This window comes from Parus major, chromosome 14 (assembly GCF_001522545.3).
Source record: "Parus major isolate Abel chromosome 14, Parus_major1.1, whole genome shotgun sequence".
Taxonomy (NCBI): Eukaryota; Metazoa; Chordata; class Aves; order Passeriformes; family Paridae; genus Parus; species Parus major.
In genome coordinates, this window is record NC_031783.1 from 7,420,528 (window position 1) to 7,441,708 (window position 21,181).

Below are 21,181 nucleotides of genomic sequence, written 5' to 3' on the forward strand. Positions count from 1 at the left end.
AGTATGCAAGAAAATAAAGGTATTATTGTTGATAGTTTTGTGGTGTGCATTAACTGAGATCATGCTAGATGATCAGTGCTTCCACTGAAGCTGTGGAAGGAATTACTTTATGTTTTATAGATGCCAGGGGTGCTGCTACTTGTAGTGCACAAGACTCCAGTCATGGCTTAGGATGCTCCTTTTCCTGCTGGTACAAACACATAAATGTTTAAATGATGGGTCATTGTCTCAGCTTATTGTACAGAGGCTGTGAGCAGCCTCACAGTGCAACTGCTTCCCTCTAATTACAGTAATCAACCTTTTCTGGGCTGGAAGTGAAGCCTTCATTGGACACGAGTTCTAATGCAATATAAATAATAATGAAATGTCTCAGTATCTTCAGTTTGTTATATGGAACACTAAAGGTCCCTGCAGGTATTCTGCTGCAGAAAACATTCTATTTGTTAACACCTATTCTTACTTTCTTGCTAGGTAGCCTCGGGACATAGCTTGGAAGGTGATAATAACATCTGTGATCTTCAGGTCTCTCTCTTCTTCCAGGTGAGCCAGAACACCAGTTCTGAAGAAGATTTTACTCTGTCCAATTCTGTACAAGTTGGGATCAAGCTCTAGTGCTTTGATCTGGGGGAAAACAGGGATATCTGTTAACTCCAATGCTGAGGTTTAGGGTACTAAAAAACACTTCTCATTTCTGTTCAGTCTCAATGCTTTTATATAAGAAGTATAGGCCTGATTATCAATAGGATCAAAAATGCTTTCCTCACCATGAGTATGCAAGCCTGCTTCCCATCCATGAATCCTTTAGGAATGGCGTTTGCAGCGAGAATTTCGTATCTGCCAAGAGATGCTTATGTTAGGGAGGCTGAGACACTCTGGGTGGTTTTGCACAGACAGGCAGGTGTTACAGCACTGCTAAACCCAGAGCTGGGGCTGAGGGGCTCGTACCGCTGGCGGAACTCCTGGAAGACGATCCTGTTGGGGAATCCCTGCCGGCAGATACGGATCCCTTCCAAGACACCATTGCAGCGCAACTGCTCCAGCACTAAATGGGCATCAAGTTTGCCAGACTGAAAAGAGGACAGAAGGTATTTTCAGCACAAATTTACAAAAATGTTACCATCCACATATCTATGTCTGAAGGCATCGTTCAGCTCTGCCACGTGCAGTGAGCAGCTCAGCAGGAGTAATGAGCCAGGAGTCTGAAAACCGAGCATCTGAAATTTACCCTTTTTTCATGATTTGGAATGATGCAGCGGACAAAGTTGGGATTGGTATTCCTTAGGGTGGTCATCAGTTTGGTCAGCTGCTCCTTATAGAGTTGTCCAACGGTACGGAACATGCCTTTCTTGGTTTTTGAAGCACTGGGGAGTGAGCTTTCACTCATCTTGGCCATTTGGTCCAGCCCAACTATACGATCCACTGAAATAAAAAAGAAAGAATAGAACAGTTTATATAAACTATCCTCGCCTCACATCACACCCATCACTGGCACTGTTACACTGCAGCTCGCCTCTTTAGGACAGGTATATTTTCTATGCAATAGAAGCATTCTGACAAATGTACTAGAAGCCCTTCTGGGTAAATAGTCTACTTCTGTCAAAGATGAAAATGTGGAATTTGTTAAGTAGTGACAGAATGAAGCAACTGAATACCCAGAATATATTTTATTATGCCCATGAATTAAACAGAACTCCACAGAAGTTACATGAGAGGCTTCATAAAACCTAACAATAAGCTGTATTAAATGAGATCTACAATTTTACATATTCAGCAACATTTTCACACTGTAAAGAATAATTTTTAATCTGTTGTTGAATAATATTAAGGAAGTTTTTTGATATTGCTTAAAACTCTCTAATGAAGTTGTTCATTAATGATGTCTTTAGAACACATTATTCTTATGTCTAACTTTAGTCTCTTCTATGCTTATCACATTCACACTTGTGTGCTGCCAGCAAGGGATGGCTGTCAAAAAGTTCTGGTAGGAGTTTCTCCCTTTAAACCCCATCACTGATTTAGAGTTGTGATTCATACCATCCTTCCAAAGGTCTGCTACAAATTTGTCTGAAGACTGGTTCAGCAGAGAGGTCACATTGTCGTTTAGTGGATCCATGTTCTTTGTCAGCCAGGCAGTTGCATTGTAGGTAACCTGCAGGGAACAGTGAGTGCTACATCAAAAATTTGTTCTTGGTAAGAAATCTGGAGAGTCCAGATAATACAGTACAGGGCACTGTATTAACACAAAATCAGACAAATAATGTGCAAAGGTTTCTAGGGTTGAGAGTTGAGTATTTGCACATGTACTAATGTCTGTAAAAAGTCTTCTTGGTAGAAAAGAATCCAGATTAATTGGATTTTCAATAACCTCACTGATGGTAATTTTTGTTTGCTTGTGAACTTAGCACAACCATGATTTGCAAATCTTATTTCATGTGTTGTGTAATTAAAGCACTTAATAAACACATTTTGTAATTAAAGCCACATCTCATCAATGCAGGTACCAGAATGTTTCTCTTTGATTCTCTGGGTATCAAATAATCAAAGTTCCCGAAGTCAAAATAGCTCAATCTGTCCAGTACCTTTCCTGCGTAGTGCATTATACAGAACTCTGTTTTATCCTTGAGTTGCTTGGGCTTCTGGAATTTGGGATGGTTGCCTTGTTCTTGAATTAGTTTCTCCACAAAGGATGTGTCAGTAGCCTTGGGGAACCAGCACTCTTCATCCAGCAGAGCCAGGACACCAGGCGGGTTGGTCTGCAATGGGAGTGGTGTCAGATCAGAATCATCACAAGCAGAGGCAAAGACAGAGCATCACCTTCCTCACCCCTGAGGTTACAGATCCTTCCAGGAAATAAAGGATCTCTGGCTGCACTGACACATCACTAATACCCCTGTGGTACCCCACTACAGAGACAGAATCTTACTGGTCTTTCAATCAGCTCAATGCAAGGCTGCAGGTCAAGGCCAAAGTCAATGAAATTCCATTCAATGCCCTCTCGTTGGTATTCCTCTTGCTCCAGTATAAACATGGTGTGGTTGAAAAGCTGCTGAAGTTTCTCATTAGTGTAGTTGATGCACAGCTGCTCAAAGGAATTGATCTGTGAAGAGAAAAGAAGTGAATTTGTAATGTGAGAAAGAGACCTTTGAGAATGAACTTCAATGACAAGATGGTATTTGCTATTTTGTGGTTTTTTGCATACTAAAATAATTAAGATGTAAGGATCTATATGAGTTTAATCAGCTGGTGTCCCACAGTACATACCTCAAAAATCTCAAATCCAGCAATATCAAGGATCCCCAAGAAAGAAGCTCCTTGTCTTTTTGTTTTATCAAGAGCTTTGTTCACGCGAGCCAGGATCCAACGGAAAAGACGTTCAAATTTTGCCTTGGCCAAAGCTTCTATGGCAAAGTCTGCCTGGAAAAGGTAAGAGGAGATTGTAAGTGAAAGAAGAAACCCACTTAACTGTAGAAATGAGACAGAAAATGGACATTTCCCTTTAGAGTAGATGTAAGAAATAGGAAAAGTGAGAATAGCTTCAGGAGAGCCGAGCAGAGTGCATGTGGTACCTGCTCTTTGGTCTGAGCCTTCTGCACAACGTCTCGGCCGACCTTGATCCTTGGGGTCAGAATAGATCTTGTGAAATCTGTCACATTAATCCCCATCAGGTGGCACACTTTTTGTGCAGCTAGAATAAAAGAGTGAGATTTTATTTCAGACGGAATTGCCTCTTAGCTGGCCAGTAAGTGTGAATATGGGTAGCTCAGCAAGTATGCAGAATTATTTATCTTCCTTAAAAGCTCTCTATTGTACATACAAGAGATGACACTTGCTGTAAAAGTAACATATGTGATCCAAGCAACAAATTCACCATTCATCAATTTATGAATTCAAGATTACTAGAAAAGGTAATTGTAATTAAACTTATTACTAGAAAAGGTAATGATAATTGATTTTAAGCATGGTTTAGTATTTCAAAGCCTGAGAGCTACATAGATAATAGCAATGAAATAAAAAAATATTGATAAAGAGTGCTTATTCAGTTGCTGTTTTATTGATTTCTTAATGTTAACTAAATTTTGAAGTGGAAAATCATACCAGTATCATCTGGCATAGAAGCTTGATCAGTGTTCCTCTCCTTCTTGAAGACAATATTTCCCAGTTGCAGGACAGATGAAACGACCCTCAGTATAGCTGTAAGAGACAAAGGTAAAATAGATGAGGAACAGAATGGCTACGTTTTGAAAACTCTGTTCTCTGCAATAACATTCTATTTACTATGATTGTCTGTACCTCTCTGGAAAGAGTAAAGTTTGTTTTAAAGGACTGTGCCATAAACTGCAGGAGTTTGAGAGTTGACTGAGCAAAAATCTCCACAATTTGTGCAGTGGAGCAAATGGGCCAGTCTGAGAACACCAGCACCTAAGTTATGCTGATGGCTCCCCAGGCACAACCCCACATGTCAGGAATTTGTCTCCCACTCACAGTGCCTGTAGCATCTTTTCTGCTCAGTCACTCAACAGTATTTCTGTCTTTAAAATAAAAAATATATCTGAATTACCAGCAGCTTGAAAAACATGTGGCACTTCTGAATGTCCAGTTATTCAGGGACATGTGGATATTTAGTTGCACAACTAAAATCAAATGTATACATATCTTTAAAGGATTAGTGTCAAAATACAGAAAATGTATTTATTAATGTTTGATTGCTAAAATATACATAAATGTGGTGGCACCTAATCTTGGGTAGTAAAATCTACTGATATGTTACAGACAAGGTTGTATCAATCTGGGGAGTTCTAATTGTTTGTCTGTAAATTTACACAGTAGAAGAATACTGTACTAATGAGCTTCTATTTTAGAGCATGAAATTGGAGGGGTTCAGAGAGTAAAAGCAGCTCCTGTTGCTGCAGTGGGGAATGCAGTACTGGCAGGAGAGCAGAGCCATCCATCCACACCGGCCAAGGCTGGGGCTTTGCTCAGCATCCCTCGGTCACTGATGCAGGTGAGGGATGTGCTCTGCTGCTGCTGCGGCTGCTCCAAGGCTCAGGCAATGGGAGGACGCTGCTTTTGCCACCAGGTGTCACTTGGGATGTGGCAATTTGCATCCAAGGCCCCGGCACACTCCCAGCAACACTGAGAGGTAAAAGCTGCACAGGTGGATGTCTCCGCCCACATTTTCAAAACGGTTTAGCTGTTGTTTCATGCTCTTTGTTTTTATTTCTCTTTTCTCTGAATCAGTGCTATGAGCACATAGCACATATTCATATTTCATAGCACATATAAGCTATTTGAGCTTGTTCCGTTTCTTTCAAAAATAAATCAGATTCTTTTGCAACATTTTCATGCTAGTTGAAAAGTTCTGAAAAATGTCTTTAAATGGTCATTACTGTTGATAGAGCTGGCTTAGACTCGGTAATCTCTTTTTGGATATGTAGGGGGGTCCAATGAGAACTATTCCCTTTCATAAACACAAATTAGCTTTGCAAAATGAATTTTCTGGACAAAATTAACCTCTGCATTTGCATCTCTGTGTAGTGTCGCTTGCAGATGTATATATTGAATACAGTGTTGATAACAATTCTCACCTGTCTGTTCCTCATCAGTAAAGCCCATAATTTTCATGGCTTCCAAGGTCTCCTGGAACATTTCATCATCCTGTTGAGAAGGAATAGGCACGTAGCCACTAGATAGAAAGGTGTAATTGTTGAAGCCTTCCAGCAACAAGTCATCTAAAAAGAAGAAGATAAGATTTATTTAAGTGCATCTACTTAATGCTCTTGGTTTATGAATTCTCCTGAGGAACAACAGAAAAAAACCCCAACATTTTCAGCAAAGGAAGATTCTGTTTATATGAGGAGTTTAGGGTTTTGCCAAATATTTTCAAAATAACTATTTAGCAAGCTTGAGGGTAATAAGATTCATAGCCCACAATAAGAATGGAGCATAGTAACAACCAAAGTGGGCCACATTAACAGACTATGCAACCCTGTTCTATGGCCTACAACAGGCCATAGGTAAGGAACATAAAAAGCCAGGGGAAATACAGAGCTACCAATTGCTTTATACATTCTTTAGCAATGAGTGTTTTAGGGAAATAAGTCTTATTTGAACCATGATGTACCAATACATCTGAAGCTGTGGCTTTCACAGTGTGAAATATGCTGTGGCAAAGACATCATCTTGATTTATTTTAAAACAATGAACTGATTTTCTTGTTGGAAACCCCAATTTCTTTTGCGTAAAGAAGAGTAATAACTCTTCTTCCCAGTTTATTTTCTTGATACTATTCAAGATGGGGTCTGAATGGGTTTACATCTCCTGTAAATTAAAATATCCTGTAAACTGCAAACAACCTGACTTAAACAAGTGGACGTGAATTTATGCTTTCTTATAATTCACTTGAGAAAATTGTTTTCTATAGCTAAAACACATAGCTATTTCTATGGTTGTTTATTTGTACTAAGGATTGAACAACATGTAATTACAGAAATTAAGATAAATACTTAGGCAAGGCATTGCTCAGACTATTCAATGAGATGAAACATTAGTAAGGAACTTACTTCTCATTTGTTCAGAAGCTCCAGCAATCAAATAGTAAAAGATGTGAAATGTTCTTTCATCTTTAGCCTGACGAATTGCACGGGATTTTTCAAGCAAATCTGTTTGTCAAGTGTGTTAAAAAATCAATAACATGATTCAGTCCTTTCTTAATTGTGCCATCAGCCTCAGAACCATCAATAGCATTGTCAAAATATTTGTCATAAACTTGTCTAACGTGAATATGTGTCTAATTCTGTGGCAGGAGCTCAGGTATTGGTATAATCCTTACCACAATAATCAAATCAATTTCCTGCTTTCTATTGCAGGGTAAATGCTGGTAATCATGGCAATAAGCACAACAGATCTAAGTTATTCTAAAATCCAAGATATAAAACTAATAGTCACAATATAACTCATACCACTTTGAAAATGAAGCATCAATATAATTCTTTCAACATATGGTGGGGCTGCTAGAACAAAAGAGTTCTTGAGGTGAGTATTGTAGGTATAAAATCAATAAAACCAAGTTTTATTTATGGACCATTTTTTTGTGACTATGAGCTAATGAAAATGAAGTTATCAATAGTGTAAGTATTTTAATACCAGTCAGTGTTTCACTCTTTAAAAGCTAAAATGCTGTACATAAGACTTCAGTTAAGACTAAAAATGTCAAAACTGGATTTTTTTCTAGAGATCAGTTGTCAAAATAAGAGCAGAATGATAAACTGTTGCTTAATGATACACTCAAGGGATAAGGTACTTCTTTATAGCTGCATCATCCTCTCTCATTTATTGGAGCAAAAAGCTCCTTCTGTATGAAAAGATGAGTGGTACAACACTGAGGAATATTAATATGTTCATTAAAACATACTAGCTCATAAACATAGCCAAGGGAACAGGCAATATACTTGACTAGCAAGGTCAGACTGAGCTTAATTTCCCTGTCCATTTTCCCTGGAAAAATAAATCAAGGTTGTTGATACACAGCTCACTGCTCTGGGTGTAGAATTTGACACAGCAGGCAGTATTCAGCATCCAGGCAAGACAAGTCCTCTGGACATGAAAATGTCCCTTGTCATTGCCTTAGGTATGGGCTGTCCAGTTTCTGAAGCTGTGTTTGGGGAATAGCTCCCTTCCCAACAGCTGAGAAAACAGCCCTGAAAACAGAAACCTGAGAGCAAGACAGAGCTGATATCAGCACAAACGGGGCCGCTTCCCTCCCTCTTTGTTCCTATCAGCCTCAGCAATATTTGCCTGTCTCAGACGGCAATGAGCTGGTTTATCTTCCTCTCAGCCTAGTGCAGCTCACTGGAAAGGATACAAGTCTCTATGTTTGCTCCGACAATGTAGCCCGTCACATCGAAGTTGATGCGGATGAATTTGCCCTGTGAATGAAAAGATGATCTCAATGGGGCTGTTCTTTCAGGTTATGCCAGGCTGCCCAATATTAGCCAGTATTTAGGCTGTTCCATAAGATGTGCTCATCACCCTCCCAAGAACAACATGCTTGGCTCCCTCCTGCTGGGATGACCTGTGGAACAGCCTGGAAGGAAATTAACTTCTCTGATATTCCCTCTGTACCGATTCCTGCCCACATTTTGTTCAGGCACTGAGAGGGAAGGGAGTTCTCCCTACTGGACAAGGCTTTGGAAGCAGGTGTGGGACAACATTTTTGTTCTACTTTGATTTCCACAAGGTCAGTGGGGAAGCAGGGTTGGATCTGTGAAATTCCCTCTGCTGAAGTTGACTCACATGGATCCCTGAACTTTGCAGGGAGGGAGCAGAGGAGGGAGAGGAGGGTCTGCACGGAAAACAGGCATCTGCCAGCATTCCCAGAAAGAAGTGTCATCAGATAGTGACAGCTCTCAGCTCACAACATTCTAACTCCAATCTGGTTAACTGCTTTTTTCTTTTTTCTCAATTTTTTTTCCTCCATTTTCTATTTAATATATTAACTATGATGTAACAGTCACACCTTAGAGATATATCCTCAACAGTGGTGGAGAGAAAATGGAAATACAGATTTGGTTTGCAAATATTCTGAAGGTGGATGTGTGCTAGAGCAGGAAGTGACTCTGACAGGTCACACATAGACTGCTAAAGATAATTTAGCAAATTAACAATTTAACAGATTAACAATGTAACAATGTTACTGTCAAGGCTAAACCTGATTTTTATTCTTCTATCAAGCCAAATTCCTATTTCAGAGAGGAATTCTAAACTGTTTTTGAGGGATCAGTTTTAAAGCTGTCTTTAGAGAGAAGCACTGATGGGGACCACTGTCTGTACACTGGGTTTTAAAAGATGCTTTTCCTCCCTTGACACAGACCAAACTGGATTTCTCCTACTTACGAATCTGGAGGAGTTGTCATTCTTCACAGTTTTGGCATTTCCAAAAGCTTCAAGAATAGGGTTTGCCTGAAGAAGCTGTTTTTCCAGCTCACCCTAAAATTCATTCAGAAGCAGTTAACACTAACTTTCATAATTACTTAATTGAAATTAACACTCATACACAGGAGAGAAAGGTGAAATCTAATTTAAGTCTCTAACTTCTTTTGCCAAATACTGCATTGCATGTGGATTTGTTTTCATTCTCTATTAAGCTTTGTGTTTATCTATTTGTGCAATTGACTGCTACCCTGTATACATGACCCTTTTCCAGCCTTGTTGCCTGTGACAGATCAAACTCTATTAATCTGTTTAGCATCATGACTGGCCTTCCTTAAAAAAAGAAAAAAGGGTCATTCAATCTCAATTATTTTTCCAGTTTAATCTAATTTTAAAAGGGATATTCTTTAAGTAACCTCTAGCATGTCTTTTCCAAGTTAGTTTATTGAGACCCTTTGCTAGCAAATGACAATGTAATTAGAATAACTTGCCGAGAATAATTTTAATGTAATCCAGCACAAAGCTACAAAGCAGATTTCATCAAGTCTATTAATAATGATCCATGCAAGGCTATGTAGGTTAAATATGGAATTGCACTGATTTATTTCAAACTAAGCTAATGAATTCTCATGCAAACACACAAACTTCATATTATATGGTTAATTGTGATTGGTAATTGCTAAGGAAACAAACCATGCAATGGAACAAGCATGCATTTAATTCTATATATTTACCTAATCCTGTTTCTAAGCAAATCAATGAAGTTGAAAAAATACTTTGCATATGTATACAGCTTTTCAGAACTTTTCATTCAACTCTGTCCTGTGAGATCGTTTACATTCACATTTACTTTGCCACAGTAGTCTTTGAGTACTACTCTGTAGTAATATGCATTACTTCAAATAACTCACCCTGAAAAGAGTCCTTGATAGATAATAAGATATAATTTAAATAATTTTAATTAGAAATTAAGGCAATATTTTGTTTGAATCTAGGGAATAATTTGGAAAATGGGCTTCGCAATTAGTGTGCAAATCTGGTAACCTTTTTTCTAAATGTCACTCCTGAATGCCTTGTAACTTCTGTGTCAATGGTGAGAGCTACCTCAAAAATATCATTAAAAAGCTTACTGCCCAAAAGCTGGAGGAAGAGAAAAGGAAGATTTCCTAACAGGTTCATACAGGAATCTCAGAATAAGAAATTAATTCCTAAAAGTCCCTGAAGATAATCTGTACTGGGCAGCTCTGTCCAGTTACTCTCTGTAGAATTAAAAAGTCCGGTATAAACAAAGAGTGCTGCTGCAATCAAATAGTGAGATCTAAAATAGAACCTTGTCTTTTAAAATGAGACAGACACCACCTGCTTCTACTGAGAACTGAACCATGCCATAAACCTGGGTAATAACCTTTGGCTCCAGATGGCCAGGACTCTGTGCAGCTCTAAGTCCACCAAACTCCACAGAGGTGCATATGCCAACCATGAAATAATTATTTTATTTTATTTTTTTTTGGCACAGAGATTGTCAAAGGAAGTACCAAATTAACTAAGGGGAAACACTGTCATAGTTGAAGTCTGAGAGGCAGCAGTCAGAATGGGGCAAAAAAGACTTCATGAAAGAAAATAAATCCCATTTGCCTGGCACAGAAACACCAGGAGTGTGCCAGCAGTGTGCCTCCCAAAGCATCGCTATGTGGTATGGCACACAGAGAGGAGGGCCTGTAACACACCTGCAGACAGGTGCTGCAGTGGGAATTGCTCTGTTACATGTCACAGCAGCAAGCTAAGAACATGCTATCTCTTGTGGTGGTGAACAATTCTCAACAGTTACATGGAAATGTAAAATTCCAAGCAATAACAAATGGAAAGCATGCAGCCAAACAAATCAAACACAGTGAGGTTTAGGAATTATTTCACAACAGTCCTAAAAAGTTCAACCTGAAGAACAGAAAGGATTTGGGTAGTTCATTCAGAAACCACATTATTTCATTTCAGGCTGAGTGGCTCTTCCAGGATCGTGGGAAATTAAATTCAAACTATGGAAATTTGAACACACAGAGATACAGAAGAGGGTGATATTTGAAAGATGACCCTGCCTGTGTCAGACCTCATTCTTTGCCATGGAGCCTGACACAGTTAGGGTTGATTTGTGAGAGCATTTGGTGCTATTGTTGCTTTTAATCATATCATACAACATATTTCAACAAAATCTCTCTTAAATTTTTGGGGTGCAACAATAGCATGCAGATCTACACTCAGTGCCTTAAACACACATCAAACAGTCTAAGTTACTCACGTAGGCAAAAGATGGACCTTGCTGTGTTGAATAACATGGTATAAAACAAGTGTCAGTATAATAGACAGACATTTTTATTGTTTTTCCTGTATTTAAATAACCAGTACACAATTTCCATGCAAATAACCCAGGAATACAGATATGAACAACCTATTGCAGACATACCAGGGGTACAAATACCATTAACATACACAGGACATTTTAACTGAAGGAAAGGAAAAACCTGAAGCAAAGAGATGGGATTTGGATCCAGTCCCAGGTTAGTCTCTCAGGACCAGACAAGGACAAATATTTTTATGATAACTCTCTAGTTCTTCTCTGCTGCATTATGTTATTCGTTATTTTTAATGACTGAAATTGCAGTGTCAGTAGTCCTAATCACTGAATTACAATTTGTCAGCATGCTATAGAACGAATTAGACACTTTTTTCAGCTCCTCTATGATGAGTATTTGCCTTCAGGTCTGTCTCAGGGAAAATTTGGTCCTGAGACTCATATAATTCCCCAGAGGAGTCAACAGCAACTGCAGACAGGGATGGCTTTGGCACCCCAAGTTCATTTCCCCCAGCTACTGAGCAGGGACTCAGTAGGAATAAATTACTTTTTTTGCATAAACATTAAATATTAAACATTAGTCTTGGATGGTTTCCACTAAATTTAAACACAGATTTCTAGAAAATACTACTCAAAAGGACATCTACTCCCTCCCTTACTCCAAATTATTAGAATCCACTGTACATAAAATCCCAGTTATTTGTGGTGGAAGAGGGAGGGCTGCACACCTCCTGCTCTGCTGACACATGGGCAGGGGCAGCTGTGAGACCCAGCACAGGGGCAATCACGAGATTTTTACTTTATTTCCCACTTCCCTACTAATTACTTATCTTGTATCCAATCTTGTATTTGAGACACAAAGAAATGTCTTCCTGAATTAAGCCTGTTTTATCATAAAAGTGAATTGCTTATTTTTCTTTGCAGAAGTTTTGAGTTACATTCAAAAGGCTGCAAATGATGTAGGACCTGGAGTTGTATCATTGAGAAGAGCCAATACAGCTGAGAGCCTCAGCCATGCTAATGTTCTCCAGGAACTGGGCTGGTGTATGGTTCAAAAAAATGAAATTTAGTCTCTCAGGCAAGAATATTGCCGATTTTGAAGGAACAAGGCACTTACTAAAAATTGTGCCTTTGAAAATTGTTACTTCTGACAGAGCAGTAAAAAAAAAAAGACAAAAAGAAAAAGACAAGTTTTACGCTGGGAGTCTTTGGTAGTTAGTAAGAAAACTTACTAACAAATCCAGTCAAAACTTTGGAAGTTTAAATGCTGGTATACATTTTTGTGATGCAGCTGGACAATGTGTTAGTTACAGGCTTTTCCAAACTTCTCAGTTGGCTGAGGTCAAGGGTAAAACAAGGACTCGAGTCCTTGCAGACTTCAAGGCCTTCATGCTGGGATATAAATAGGTGCTATGCCTATGGAAAGCTATGGATATTTCAGTTCTCCCTAAGTACATTCTGATTTGATACCTACAGTGGTGTCAAACAACTTTTTTTCTTCTGTAAACATAGAGCTGTGATGTAATTGTGTACTCTAAAAATCAGTGCAGCCCCTGAGCTGGGGAGAGTTGGGTATGGAAGAGCTCACTTACAGTGACGCTGGTGTCCTTTTTGCCCTTATGTGATGAAGCGACAACAGCCAGGTACTGAATGACCTTTTTGGTGTTTTCTGTCTTGCCAGCACCAGATTCACCTCTGAGGGGAAAGGAAATAACACAAAAGAAGGTAGGTAACCAGTGGAGTCCTTCTGCCATGTAGATGTACGTAGTGTATGAAAACAGGACTGGAAACTGCCCAGCTCAGTTCTTATCTACCCCAAAACACCGCCTCCCAAATCCACCTGACTTCAGTCTGCAAAGAATGCATTATCAGAGTTATATCTCTGTTTTGGAAGTATTTTGAGTCGACATTGGGCCATTTAAGGGAATTCTAAAACATGATGCATTTTTGAACAGCAGTTCATCTTGCTTTGGCAGCATCTGAACACTTAGGAGAAGCACGGTTGGCAGGGAGTCTGCTTGTATTTTAAGATCAAAAATACAACGTGTTTTATGTCTATGATGTGACACTGCAATGAAAGAAAACATCAGCAGTAATACAATGGTTTTCTCTTCTGAAGCTCTGGAATTAAAGGAGACTAACAGCTTGATCCTGCCTTATCTGAACTTTGTGTTCAGATGCTCCTTGAATTCAGTGGGACTGGGAATGGAGCAGCCTGAGGTGTCCCTGCTCACTGGGCAATAAAGGACATTGTGGGGAGATGTCTGACCAGCAGAACTGGCATCCCAGCTCTGCTCCAGTGTCCCTTGGGAAGGGGGAGTGGTAACTTTTTCTCTCTTGGAAGACTCCCAAGTTAAATTTATTTACAACTCTTAAACCCTCTCTTAAAGTAAAAGAGTGGTTTTCAAAGTACAGATTGACACAGTCTTTTCTCAGTAGAAATTTCCAGCCAATTTTCCTCTCTAATTGTTACATGACATCATCTTATCTCTTTCAGATATCTCTGGCTCTGATGATTATATGGACAAAAATGTTTTTATACTGTCCTGCTCAGCAGTCAAAAAGAGGGGTAAAGTGGGTATGGATGTAACAAACAAGTTCTTTCAACTGAGCTGGTGCTGTGAGGAGAGCAACAATCTAAGGTGGATCTCTTTTCCTATGGATCTATAATAAAATAGATTTAAAAAAAATAAAAGAACAATACATTCAAAAATCCCAGAGATATTTATCAGCTCTTTTGAGTCTTGAACTGTTTAGCTGAATCCAGTGCAGTTCTGCTTCTTTTGCTAATTAGGAAATAGAGGAGTTAACTTCCCTACCAAAGGATCTGTGATAAATGGACATAAGAATATAGAGAAGTGCTGGATAGAACTTCCAATACAGAATGACATTGATATAAACCTGAGGAAACCAGAAAAAATTCCTGCCTGAGGTATGACATGATAAGAACTGTTTCTTCTGGCTTTTAGAGTTTGAACCACAAATAATTAATTTGAAAATAAAATAGATTCATTTTCACAAGACCTGGGTTAATTTGCACAGTTTAGAGATTGGATTAATCTCTGCCTGGGCTTCAGTGCTAAAACATTTCTATGTTTTATTGATAAAAATTAAGTGTCCTGGGAACAATTCCAAACCAAGCACACCAATTTGAAGACATATGCATACAAACTTTTCAAATAAATCTACCTTACAGCTTTGTTTCTTTGGAAAAAAAAAACCAACCCAAACAACTTTCTTCAAACAAACCCTGGGCTTTGAACTATTCCATTTTATTAAGGGTTATTTGTAGTTCATCACATCATCATTGCATTTCCTTTCTCCCAGGGCAACAGTGCCCATCTTTTGGCTTTTCCCTGAATCCCTGTGAGTATTACCATATATGGCATCATTTTACTTGTAATTATCCCATCATACTGTAATGCTCCTTAACTCTTTGCTTCTGCACAAGGCTGAGGGCTTTCCTGTTTTCTGCAGATAGATTTTGGGGCTTTAACTTCCTTTTGTAATAGACAATAAAAAGGTTTCTCAACATGTAATAGAAAACACACAGAACCTCAGCTGCTTTAGGTTAATTAGGAAAAAAAGCCTCCAAGGTCAAAAAGTAATGAAGAATAATGTTTCTAGCTGATGAATTCATCTGATTTTCAACATATCAGATCAATCCTGAACATCCATGACAACAGACAGGTCTGATAAACAAGTATCCATTTAACATTAGTAGCCCTCACACTCTGAAGGATGTATCACAGCCACAGGATGTCTGATTTCACCTCAGTGATGAAATGCCATGTGTTTGTAAATGTACTAATGAGGGGGAATGGCTAGGTCAGGTCAATGCCTCTGAATAGCAAGAAGTTTACCAAGGGAGACCCAGGAGGAAGAGAGCACGTGAATTTCTTAGTTCACTTTACAGGTGGATGAAATTCCTCCTAGAGCTATTGAGTTGCAACAGAACTGGTCATACAGAGCAGGTTTTTTCTCTGCATCTGCCTTGAAGTACTATCATTTCTGAGGGGGCAGAAACAGCTCCCATTGTGAGGTGGTATGAGAAATACCCCCTGTTTTAAAATCTACTTGCTTTCTTGAGCTCAGTGACTGAACTTCTAAAGATGGGTCTTTTTTCCTGCAAACATCTTCTGGTGGTTTTGGCATGGACCATACAGGATGGGGCTCCTCCCAGGAGACATCTCCTCCTTTCTTCTGAGTGCCCATTTTCCTCAGACTTAATTATGTTCCAAGTAGGTGTTTGCCACATAAATGCTGTTACCACTCTTCTAATCATCATCTTTAGGAAGCAGAATGACCATTTGTTTAACTGAAACTTCTCAAATAATTATTTTTCCAACCTACCCCAAGGGAGCACATTTACTGCCAGTGCTGTTCTTTGCACTCAGCTCAGATGGCCAATGCAAAAAACCAGATCAAAAGCAAGTCCCACTGCACAGTTCTGAGCAGCCCAAGAGCAGTACTTTAGCTACTTCCTATGCAAGTTTTCCTCCTGAGAAGCTCTTTGGCTTCCCCAGAGCAAAGGGCTCCACTAGGCTGACAGGCTTGCTCTTATAAAAATGCCACTCTCACGTTGTGGGGTATAACTTAAACTTATCCTTCCCTCGTTGCTTGCCAGGCATTGTTTTAGGACCTCAGTACAGGATTTAAAGCACATAAACTCACAGATAAAGTGCTCAGCTGTAATAGAGTTTTTGTACCTCTTGAACTACAAAATCCTCCATGACTCCATTACCTTCACCTTCAATGGAAATTACCCAGCTAGAATAGGTTTCCAAATGAGAACAAGGTGACACTAGCAAATTGGCCCCACTGTTGGGGTTGAGCCTGTGGTGTAACTAGGACTCCTGTACATTTGAGAATAACTGAGAAAAATTAGTTTTAGAAGTGTGGGGGTTTTTTTGGTTGACATTTTGAAATTTGTTGACATTTGTTGAAATTTTGAAAGCTTTCCATGTTAATATTATTATAAGAGACTAAGCTTAATTCCACTTTTGGAAACATCTGAAAAGCAACAGCAGAATTTATTTTCAGTGTTTGTTTCAGTGAGCAATGAACCACAAGAATTGCCCGTTCACACGTCCCTTAATCCGGTGGTGCTGGCACTGTGGGAAGCCCCTGCACACAGGGCACCCAGCGAGGCACTCAAAATCACATCAGGGCTTGGCAGCCTTTGTCCTGTGCTATGAGATGTGCAAACAGCATGAAAAGCTTTGTCCTAGACCCCACTGGAGACTTGTCTCAGAAGCCAGCCCCCTGATCCTACGGGTTTACCTACAAAACAACTCCCAAAGGAGCGGGGTGAGCACCAAGCTCCGGCCGGGGCTGGAGCTCCACGAGAGATCTGTGTGGGAGAGCTCCTGCCAGCTCCAGCCTTTGAGGTTCACTGAGCTGGGAAAGAAGAGCTTAGCTCTCTGGTGGAGGAGCCTTTGACTAGTGGGGCTGTGCAGTTTGGAGATGTTCTGGATGATTTTGCACATCAGGGAAGGAAATGGGCTGGAGAGACCCATGGCCGGGTGAGGCCCTGGAGAGTTTGCCCAGAGAGAGAGAGAGAGAGTGGAGAAGGGGAAAAGGGCAGGATGGTCACTGCCCCACTCAATGTTTTGTCTGTTCCCATATCAAATTAAGTGGAAATATGGCTCTGCTACTTCCCTGTTTTTATAGAGGCTGTTCAAACCAATTGCATGTTTTAAGCAGAAGAGTAATGAAAAAGTACTTGATTATAGTGTTTCACATGTACTTGTTCCACAGACTTCCATGGTCTCAGAACTTTGATCAGATTCTCTCATTCATTTAAGGTAGCTTTTTCTAAACTGAAACTTGTGCACAGTCCTCTAAGCCACATTTGCTTTCTAGAAAAATACTCGCTCTCTTCAGGAAGGGGCTAAAATATGATAACCCCAAGATCACACAGGTTTATGAGGAAATTGTTGAAACTCTCATGTGGTTAGCTATGCAAATAAGCACTTGTGGAATTTTGAGTAAAAGACATTTTGAAAACTCCAGGAGAATCCACTTGTGTCTTTAGTAATCAAACAAGAGACCAGAAGTCTCCTTTGAGGGCTTGTGCCTCTACTAACATTGGAGAAAGCTTGAAAAACCACAAGTCCGTTCACTGGCCACTGCCTAATTCAAGTCATAATTAATTGCTGATGCACTGAGCTTGCTTAGGTCTCTGGGTACCTGAACAGATTTCTTGGGACTTTTCCTTCAGCATCACTGATGTGCTGGTCAGTATGAACTGAGGGAGCATACAGACTACTTCGTGGCCAACTTAGATGTCAAACAGGAGAGAGCAGTGGAGAGGCCTAAGCACAGCCTGGAATTGCAGGAAATGCCAGGCAGAGCAGTGAAGGCTGCTCAGAACAGTAGAGACCAAGACATAAGGGTGGAAAAATCTTACCTGCCCTAATTTTCAGACACGTAAAAGAGATAAAGAAATATAAAATTTTATATTTCAGACCTTTAGTGCAATATTGTATATGTATTATATGCCTATATGTTGTATTGTGCCAGAGAGCAACTGGCAGGGAATGACACCAGAGGATGCTCAGTGATGCTGCCCATGGGAAAGAGCTGACAGCAAAAGGATGTGTGTGCACAGAGGAGAGGAGGCCAAATGCAGTGTGAGTGTTGTTATTAATGAAATCTGGAAAGCAGGGGATTCTGAGGAAGCACTGGAACCCATGAGCATCAAAGACAGATGGAGATTTTAAACATACCATGGTTAATCACACAAAGGGTAAAGGATTGAAAAAGAATGCAAACTGTACTTAACCACATGAGGGTAAATTTAATGAGCTGAGGGTGAAGTCCTGAGAATGGGTATATTTATAGTCAGAAACACAGAATCAGGCTCAGTTCTCATATCTATCCCCCTGCCTGTGTCCCAGGAGCATTTCAGGGGATCCATATGAATCCTGACAGCTATTCTTCTACAATTTAGGTACCAGGCCTTGGAAAATTCAAGCCTGTGGCTATTTCAAGAAAAAACCCTGGCTGATCAATGCCATGAAGTCTTCAGCTATTGTTACATATTTTAGGCCAAAAGATAATTTCTTATAATTTCTAACAATTCTATAAAATACTTCAAATCACTTCAACTTGACAGCTGCCAAGCTGAGAGCCAAGTGAACTTTCCTCTTTCTGCACAGCCAAATAAGGCCAACAAGAATGTTAAACCAGTAGTGGTTAAAGTTGTGTACATTGGTTTTAGCTTGGCCAATCTTTCTGCTTTAGAAGACTTGTGAGGACTGTTTTAACCTATGGCTTGTGATGCACATCCAACATAGAGCAATTACTCTAAACATCTTGGGGAATCATTTGCTGTGCTGTTTTCAAAATGGGAAAGGCATTTAATTCTCTCTGTTTTCTCTATTTATATATTACTGGATGGAAAAGGCATTTAATTTTCTCTATTTTATGTATTTCTGGTATGAAACACTTTAGGTTTCCAGCAAGATGGCCAGGTAATTTCAATAAATGGTAGCTGCAAGAAGTGGATCCTTTAATGGATTTTCATGAACAAAAAGACATAGATTTGCAAAAGAAAGTCCCTTTCTTGAAAGTACCAATGTTCCAAAGTTAAAAGAAGATTTACTAGTGGAAAAATAAACTAAAGTACAGAAATAGAAGGAGGAAATGCATATTGTAAATTAGTCTTGATAACCATGACATGTTTCTTCCTGGGAAGAATGTGATGGTCAATTTTTATTTCATCTTTGCAGGAATATTAGATTTGTTTTTGGTATTAATGCATTTGGGGAAGATCTTTTTATTGCTATACTTACAAATACTGAAGTCTTATTGTACCAGAGGCTAGAGCTATGACAGCCCTTATGGTATCACACAGTATACAATTTTTATTAGGTAATTAGTTTTTTTTTCCAGTCTGCAGTGGCAATCAAATGTAATGTTGTGGCTGGTGATCAGTAAGCAGTGGTTTTTTGAGGGTAGATATATATTCAGTCAGTAACCACATTTTCTCTTGATATCCTAATCCTGACAGATTACAGCATTGTTGTATGAACCTGCTATAAATAATACTCATGCCAGCTCTGCAAACATATTAGTATTTACATAGAATCAAATCTGATCTTTTATCAGGAAAACTGGAAAATACCTAATTTACCAAAGACAAAATTTTGTCAGAAGCATTCCTGATGGCATTCAAGCAAGTAAAACCAATAAGCAACAGAAGAATGGAAAGTGTTAAAACTGAGGGTCAAGCAGGAGATCATTGTCCAGTTCAACATTTTGAATGATTTTTCAAAACAGGTAGGAATGACAAACCAGTGGGATTTTGTGGAGTAATAAGAACACTCCCCAGTTGTTCACTGAAAACTGTTAAATCTCTAAGTTCAGAAAGTACATTTAAAGAAATAATTTTACTCATTAAAGAATTCCTGTGACCTTCTCTTTTTCTTATGAACATTCTATCTACTGAAGTAGGTTTGGGGTTGGAGTTCAAGCTTACTGAAGGTGAGAAGAATGTGTCCATTCCATCAGAATTTGAATAAAATTTGAATAAAGATATGGTGACATTGAGATATACTAAAATAGATGAGTTTACTTACGTGCACAGGATAGACTGGTCTTCTCTATCTGTGAATAAAGAAAAATAATCCATTGATTAGGGAAAATGTCTTTTCTGACAGAAGCACTTATATTTATAAGGATTTATATTGAACAGCCTAGACCTTCTAAAATCTGGCTGCCCATGATTAGTAAAAAGTACTGGGTTAACATCTTATTTAATTTGCCCTTGAATTTAAATAACCATCTCTAATGGAAATATTTTGTGCAAAAAATGAACAAAAGGTTAAGAGGTCAAAAATATTTTTTGTAAATTCCATTAGAGATGAACTGTAATGAGGACAGCAAAAAGATCAGGCTCTCTGTAAGAAGATTATAACAAAATTTCAAACCTGAAACTCAAGTTTTTATTATGCTTATGAACTATGGCCAGCAGCCCACTTGAAACAAAGTCTGGACAGATAAGGCATCAACAACTAAAATGTTTTAAGCTGGTCATGCAAAGCTTTGACTTTTTAAAGCAAATTCAAGTTCAGATACCTGAATAATTTAGCTTGTATTTCACTTCAGACTGAGAGACAATTTTTATCAAGAGAACAAGTAATTTCTTTGGGAGATCTTCCAAAGAGTAAGATAAAACAAGATACTTTAGATTATACAAGATTGTGTCATCACGTATGTAAGTGTTCTTCGTGTTCTTTACTATGAACAGACCATCAAACACATTTTGGATCAAGATTTATAAAAAGGAGGACCAAAGTTTCCATTTCTGCTATGTGAGGCATGTGAGAGGTTTCAGCACACCAGTGTTCTGTGGTGCTGCAGAAGGGTTAGGATTACATCCCATCCCCATGGCCTGTTCTTGGAGCAATCCTCCCTGCTTACTCATTTGGAGTCATTTTCTCTCTACCTCCATAACTTTTAAAGATTTTTCTGCCAAAAGCCATGATGAGCATGTTTGCTGTGATCCATTCTAAAGTACAACTGTTTCCTTCACTTGTTAAACACCAGGACAAGTTTCCCAGCAAGGTGTGGTATTTCCAGCCCTTGGAAGCAAACTTAAACAAGGCCTTGAGCAACCAGCCCCAGCACTGATGTTTGCCCTTTGACTGAGACTGTCAGTTTGTCTTTACAGGCTGTAAAAAATCTGACCTAGGAAAATAACTCCCAGGCAGGCCAAATACAGTTTTGGAAAGTGTGCTTAGTTTGCACATCCTATACTTGAGGCAGATAATTAGGCAGAATCCAGTGCTTCTGTATGGTTTGGAATTATTTATCCACAGCAGAGCCAGCACCAACCTTTGCTCAGAGGTTCAGACATGAGCTCCTTTTGCTCAGTGTGTGGGGTGACTTGCAGAAATA

The 21,181-nt window shown here is 39.2% G+C and overlaps 1 protein-coding gene and 1 long non-coding RNA gene across 5 annotated transcripts in view; one reads left to right on the forward strand and one right to left on the reverse strand.

The window, feature by feature from the left end:
* MYH11 (myosin heavy chain 11) overlaps window positions 1–21,181 on the reverse strand; it is a 55,108-nt gene that overhangs the window by 17,672 nt on the left and 16,255 nt on the right. For 3 of the 4 annotated variants that reach the window (XM_019008250.2, XM_015642834.3, XM_019008251.2), the window contains exons 4-20: window positions 19,861–19,888; window positions 12,868–12,970; window positions 11,222–11,242; window positions 8,893–8,985; window positions 7,862–7,925; window positions 6,561–6,659; window positions 5,586–5,729; window positions 4,096–4,191; window positions 3,567–3,685; window positions 3,262–3,414; window positions 2,924–3,097; window positions 2,580–2,753; window positions 2,035–2,149; window positions 1,226–1,419; window positions 946–1,067; window positions 765–834; window positions 461–621 (exon numbers count right to left, since the gene is read on the reverse strand). In XM_019008250.2, coding sequence (XP_018863795.1) covers window positions 461–621; window positions 765–834; window positions 946–1,067; window positions 1,226–1,419; window positions 2,035–2,149; window positions 2,580–2,753; window positions 2,924–3,097; window positions 3,262–3,414; window positions 3,567–3,685; window positions 4,096–4,191; window positions 5,586–5,729; window positions 6,561–6,659; window positions 7,862–7,925; window positions 8,893–8,985; window positions 11,222–11,242; window positions 12,868–12,970; window positions 19,861–19,888 — 1,930 coding nt within the window. The remainder of the gene's footprint in view (window positions 1–460; window positions 622–764; window positions 835–945; window positions 1,068–1,225; window positions 1,420–2,034; window positions 2,150–2,579; window positions 2,754–2,923; window positions 3,098–3,261; window positions 3,415–3,566; window positions 3,686–4,095; window positions 4,192–5,585; window positions 5,730–6,560; window positions 6,660–7,861; window positions 7,926–8,892; window positions 8,986–11,221; window positions 11,243–12,867; window positions 12,971–19,860; window positions 19,889–21,181) is intronic. The other variant, XM_015642835.3, reaches the window with a different exon arrangement.
* On the forward strand, window positions 6,662–15,227 carry LOC117245162. Its single transcript, XR_004499498.1, has 3 exons — window positions 6,662–7,032; window positions 12,957–13,000; window positions 13,773–15,227. It is a non-coding gene; the product is annotated as an uncharacterized LOC117245162 (long non-coding RNA).